This window comes from Priapulus caudatus, unplaced genomic scaffold, assembly GCF_000485595.1.
Source record: "Priapulus caudatus unplaced genomic scaffold, Priapulus_caudatus-5.0.1 Scaffold69, whole genome shotgun sequence".
NCBI classification, from domain to species: Eukaryota; Metazoa; Priapulida; class Priapulimorpha; order Priapulimorphida; family Priapulidae; genus Priapulus; species Priapulus caudatus.
Window position 1 is genome coordinate 210,204 of NW_014577130.1, and position 6,362 is coordinate 216,565.

General features: G+C 37.5%; 1 protein-coding gene across 1 annotated transcript in view; it reads right to left on the reverse strand.

Moving 5' to 3' along the window:
* Positions 1 to 330: 330 nt before the first annotated feature.
* LOC106821331 (protein YIPF1-like) overlaps positions 331 to 6,362 on the reverse strand; it is a 9,587-nt gene continuing 3,555 nt past the window's right edge. Inside the window, exons 2-10 of the mRNA XM_014826088.1 lie at positions 6,347 to 6,357; positions 6,221 to 6,248; positions 5,447 to 5,532; positions 4,925 to 5,093; positions 3,790 to 3,906; positions 3,414 to 3,568; positions 2,655 to 2,774; positions 1,044 to 1,109; positions 331 to 805 (exon numbers count right to left, since the gene is read on the reverse strand). Of these exons, the coding sequence (XP_014681574.1) occupies positions 698 to 805; positions 1,044 to 1,109; positions 2,655 to 2,774; positions 3,414 to 3,568; positions 3,790 to 3,906; positions 4,925 to 5,093; positions 5,447 to 5,532; positions 6,221 to 6,248; positions 6,347 to 6,357 (860 nt within the window). The 3' untranslated portion in view covers positions 331 to 697. The remainder of the gene's footprint in view (positions 806 to 1,043; positions 1,110 to 2,654; positions 2,775 to 3,413; positions 3,569 to 3,789; positions 3,907 to 4,924; positions 5,094 to 5,446; positions 5,533 to 6,220; positions 6,249 to 6,346; positions 6,358 to 6,362) is intronic.

The window sequence follows — 6,362 nt, forward strand, 5'->3', positions numbered from 1 at the left end:
ATGTGAGTTCGTAGCTGCTTTTGTGGTGGGGTTTTGATGCGCGCCCAAAAATTTAACTATTTGCTAGCACGAATTAAAACCCCTCCCTACCACTAGCTACGGCCGTGATGACGGTATCCTTTAAATGACTCATTAAAAGAAATTTAGTTTAATTCATCAATTGTATCGTCCTTCTCTATTTCCAACATAATTGGTGGATATCATCAATGAACTGTTTTAGTATACTCTGTTAACTTGTAGTTTCATTTTTTCAATGGAAGTTACTTGACAAGATTAATAATATAATCAGAAGCTTAATTAGCATGGATAATAACAACAAGTAACAGGGTCTTAATTATTGTACCCACCACATGGACATTTACTCCTTCATTACTATTACAATATGCACGATTCAACTACAATTTAAATCCTCACATCTTATATACATTACAGTTAAATGTACGTGTAAAGGTTAATCAGAGAACTCGTGTCATTGCATGTCATGCACTACTAGGTTAGGTTAAATGATTTATTCACTTTATTTGACCAAATATATCACCTTACTCTCAACATGCGATTGTAGCTGTGACAGAGAACACGACCCTATATGCATGAAGTTCCGATACATTGGGTATCAATTTATAAAGAGGCTGGGGCAGTTGCTACGTTACCACCACCTTTATAGAGTACAGAGTGTAAAAATTCCAGTGATTTTCCTCTACGTGACGTTTGATGGCATTTTTGTGGTAGTAGTCGACATCGTCGTATTGGCAGCTGGTGTGATGGTACTGCCAGTTGTGTACTCTGGCACCTGGAAAAAATAAAGCTGCAAAAAAATGAACTAATGTGTAATATTGACACTTTCAGTTTCAGTTTGATAGCTATTGGTAAACCAGCAAAACAGTTTCATAAAAAGTAATAATAAAATCTAGAGGAAACTGGCTTACAGGAACTGCTTCAATGTGTGTGATATTTGTGAAAACCACAAAAGTATTAATTAATTTAATAATTAATAGCCTGCCTTGACCGCCAGTTAGCACCACAAATAATTATCATACAATTACCAGAAATCCAATTGCTAAGCCCACATGCATAAGTCCAACGAGCAACATGCATCCGATTCCAATAATCTGTAAGTAAAATAAATACACCGTCAAACAGAAATGCTGGTTGCTGTTGTATTTTTCAGTTTATAATACTAGATCACCTTAACGTGGGTAATTCTGCACAAGAAGTGGCAATGTACAATGTTAACAACTAAACAAGAGTCGCAGAGCGTCTGGGCTCATCTGAGGTCTGTTGCTACGATTATAAACGTAACATTCAAGTCGTGCGTAGTGACACCTTTGTTACGCACAGATATGCAGATAAGCAAGTTGCGTACACATCATTTCAGCAACCTTCTGCATTCTGCATACCTCCCAAAGCCCATTGGTTGATACTAATCGCGTGACTAAAACTCCTGTTTTATGGTGCATTGTGACCCTAACCCTAACCATATTTTTATTTTTTTATTTATTGTTGTAAAAATTATTTGTTATTAAATTGTTGTAAATAAATCATGTAAATATTTGTGTTAATTGGAAAAAAATAGTTAAATGGATAAAGATTGAAAAATACAGAAAACAAGTAAATAATAAAAAATCAGATGGGATTCGATCCAACGACCTTTGAGCCGTGACGCCTGTGCTGTATGCTTTCGGCTATCCAGGCTTACTGGGTTTCTAGATTATGGATGTGCCATGAATATGACAACACTGTGACGTCATTGAGGCAGTTCAGGAATCCATCAGGTTATCAGACACTTACTCTGCTCTACGCACGTCAGTGGAAAGCACATTTCATGGTCCTTTCAATAAAGTGATAAAAATGGTAGGTCAGCTCTGAAACAAAAAAGTATTTCACTCTGTCCATTAGGCCATGTCCTCAAAAAATGTCTGATATCTGACCTTTCCCCCATTGCCCTTTAAACTGTGACCTCCAATTTCGCACTGGTGATGGGTTTCCTGCCCATCACACTATACACCGAATATTAAGAGCATAGGTCGAGCCGTTAAGATTTGTGCCGCAATTCCGTATTTCCTCCTATACCTTAAGTTAAGGGGGAAATATTCCCCCTCCGTTTACACATCTTGACATTTGACCCTTGACCCCCAAATTTGTCATCCTGAGTTTTTTTCACGATCCCCTCCCCCGACGTCCCGAATATCGTGACTGTACGTCAAGCGGTTAGGATTTGTGCCCAACTGTTGACGGACGGACGCACGCACGGACGCACGCACGCACGCACGATCATGCGATTCTACAAGCTGCATCTGACGTAGCTGCATCTGACTACGTCAGATGAGCTAAAAAAAGATTAATATGCTTGATGGGTATAGTTTTCCAACATTTACTGATTATAAATCGATAAGCACACCTAATACTATGTGGATTCTAAATAACTTGAAGCTACGTGAAGCTATTGAATTAGCATGTATGTGCTCCCTTGCATTGATGGCAAGTCAACAAATCACAAGTAAGTTACGTGCAGTACTACTCTATTGGACTAACTGCTGCTGATCTACATGTATACCTACATTCCTTATTCAAACCAAACTGTGCTGAAGATTTTCACAGGTACATGCTTGAAATTAGAAATCAACTTCAATACGTATAGGTTTGTGGTACAATACCTTCTTTCCTTCATCTCTAACTGCGGGCCAAAATGCCCACAGAAGCACAAACCCCGACGTGGAAGTGCCAATGACTAGCAGAAGCCAACGAAGCCACACGAATGGAATCACCCACAATATCTGCAAAGAGTCATTTAGAAACGTCAGATGTGATCAGCGCGCAAATAAAATACGTCTGTGTGCCAAAGATATCACATACTAGCTACTGTGGTGTTCACAAAAGGTTTAAACAGGTTCATATACGTTTCAGTATCTTTATTCCTAAACGCCCAACATGAAACTGGCTGCCTCCTGAAAACTCTGTTTCATTACTTCCTTCCTCGATAGGTGGCAGCACAAATACAGTATCCTTAACTGATCTGATCTGAAGCTGATCTGATTCATATGCCAATATTACAATAATTATAGCAAAGACATTACAGCTACATGGGGGTCTTTGCCAATATAACCCCCCATGCACATTCCAGCTGTCCATCAGCTCTTTCAGATTTAGGTATTCCAGTGAACCAACCATACGTCTTTCAAGCTCCCACTGATAAATGATACCGAGACACAACTTCACCCCTCACCTATCTGGACACAATCCTATCCAACCCGGGTAGTCTTTGTTCAGAATTTGGCATTTTTAGCATCATTAGCATTAGTCACCCGCCTGTTTACTGTGGCTGAGTCATGCAGAATTTAGTTCATAAATCTTCGAAATGTAGAACTTTTACTAAATCAAGGAAGGGTTTCCATTAATAAGACTTATGCGCTTACAGAAATTGGCACATATACTGTCAGTGAGTATCCATACACACAGGCGATTTCCAGGAAGGTGTAACTGGACGAGCTGCCTCTGAACCAAAGCAGTGCCCACAGTATTAGCGGCACCAGCCACGCATAGCAGAATATGGCAGTCGCAGCAATAGAAACTGCAAAAAACTTTCAAAGTAAGCCCAGCAGTCTATTCATGGTCAAGGCAGGATATCAGTAATGAATAGTGGGAACTATGTTCGATTTTGTACCTTTAATAAGCGTATTTCTCAGTAATACACTGAACCTCAGGTTTTCTGTTTGCAATGCAAAATACTTTTTGATAATATTGTATCATGCACACTCGTGATGTCAGGGTGCTATTCTGGATCGTTCTCACCTTTCTTGAAATCGGCTTGCCACGCAAAGTCCATCTTTCCCGAAGTTTGCATGAATGCGGCAAGGTCACCACTTATCGCTATCGTACAGATCAGTGTCGCGCACACCCAAAATGGTCCTGAAACACACAGCGTTATGAGATTCAGATGCAAACACATAATTAATTTCAAAGCCACATCCCCCAAACTACAATTTTATTTTTGCTATTGTACAATTTTATTAGGAACTAAAAACGTATAATTTTCATTGATTTTTATATGGTGAATTAAAGTAATGGCAATTGTGATTCAATGTATGTAATTAAATTTAGGAACTTCAATAGAAAAATTAAACAGGTTATATAGTTCAGAAAAGCAGAGTAGTTATAGCACCATTATGATATGCACGCAGACAATTTACTGCACATTGTAAGCAAAAAATAATAATCTCAATTTTTATTTTTCGTAATTACTATTCTAGTCTAATATAATAACAAATTCCAAAATCTACAGGACTAGTTAAAGGGATAGTAGACTCTAGGATTTTACTGCATACAACTGTACTTACTGTATAACAAATCGTCTATACCCACACGTATTTGTTACCAGATACCTAATTTAATTGTTATAATTAGTTACACATCAACGCTACGAAATTTGAATGGCGCCATGACACCCGCGACTGTGCTGCCACCCCGAAAAAGTTGCATATTTGACAATTTATTTAGCATGTTACAGACCGAGGGCTAATCACAAAAGTGCAATTATATTTATACCTAAATGCTATTTAACCAACCGATATTCATTTTAGAGCAAATTTATCCATATTATAACTGAAACTATATGTCGTTTATAAGATATTACAATCCTTTTGCTTTTAAATTAATAAATAAGAAACACCCTCAATCTGTAGCCCTTGGCTGAAAAGTGGTTTTGCGAAACTCATCAGATCGTGCGCTTTGAGTGGCGCCACCGTCGTTGTAATAAAACTGTAGTCGTTAGTTTTAAAACATTTTTTAATAATATTTCTAATAGTGATTGAACCATGAAACTTTTTATGTAGTGTAATTTTAACTTAAATTAACTGAAAATAACCCTAGAACCTAGAGTAAACGATCCCTTTAACTAATTTATGTTATTACCAACAGTTATAGTTACCATAAAGATCTGGGTTAGGTCTGATGTATGTCTGAAGATAGTTGCTATGTAGCCTTGGAATAAAGGAACCAAGTAGCCTGCTCATAACCTGGTGAGTGTCTACATCAAAGAATGCCTGATAATACTCGAACGTCCAGAACGATGCCTGTGTTCTATCCCCAGTTAGAAGCTGTGACGTAAAAAATATATGGTCAAATATAGGTTAACAAAAAACTATGTACCACATTATAAGCAAAGATATTTGAACACAAAGATTGTGCTGTCACCAACCAGTGCAATTGATTTCAACTCACTGAAGTGTCACCAACTCATTTCACAATTAGCCTTCTCATAATAGTAAACATTATTCGTAAGTACTATGTTAGCATTAACATTAGCCTCAACTTTATGATGTTTCTGACAATAGGATCCTATATTAGAAGGTGATTGGTGGTTCCCAGGCTAGTTTTACCCAACGTGTACAGTGTATGTATAGTGAGCATTCACAGTAATTTTCCTTCCGCACATAATATGTAAAATTACATCATCTTTCTCCTCTGCATCATGTGGGTCAGGTAACCCTGTGAATGAATTTGGGGCTGCTGGTCCCACTTCATCCTCAGGGAAATCTAAAACAAATTATAGTATATAGTAATGGTTAACTAGCACTGCTAAACTGTAAAGATTCGTTACATACTTTTAAAGGGGTGACGACTGATGACTTGCACTATGATAATTTAGGTTGCAGCCAAATATATGTGTTGCGCAGCTGCATGGTTCTTAGCATATGCTTCTCTGGATTTGGATTTCTTCTTCAAAGCAACATTTTTTTAAACGTTTTTTGACATATAACTACCTATGTTTTCTAAAAGTTTTCTCTTCCATGAATAAAAATAAGTGGTAACAGTCAATACTCATGTTTAAAAATTTGTGGCAATAGCACTGGCCACCAAAGGCACCCAGTGATACAGCCACGTACCCACGTGCCCACTGAGAGAAAGGTATGTTTGTTTATGTGTAAGTGATCTTGTGCATTAATGTTACAGATTAATGTTACAATTACATGTTCTGTAAGTGTAATGTTCTACTTCAGAATAAATGTGATCATTGTCAAACACTGAAATTAAATATGAATCTTGTGAACAATTTATTTCCATTACAAACTTTGTTTGGTCTACCATCATAATGGTGCAAATAAAAAATTGTAAGCAGTATCTGTGGCACCATATTAATGATTATTATATGATAGTGTATCAATCAAAGAGATGTTAATCCACTTATATTTTCTAATAGAAATATGCAAACTTGATTAATCACCTTGGAATTCCAGTTGATCATCAGCAGCCTTAAAAAAATCAAAACAGTATAACTATAAGTATAGCTGAGAGGGTCTATGTCCCCCGGAGTACTGCCGGAACGTACCCTGGGTTCTGTCCGGTATACCGGAACGTACCCTGGG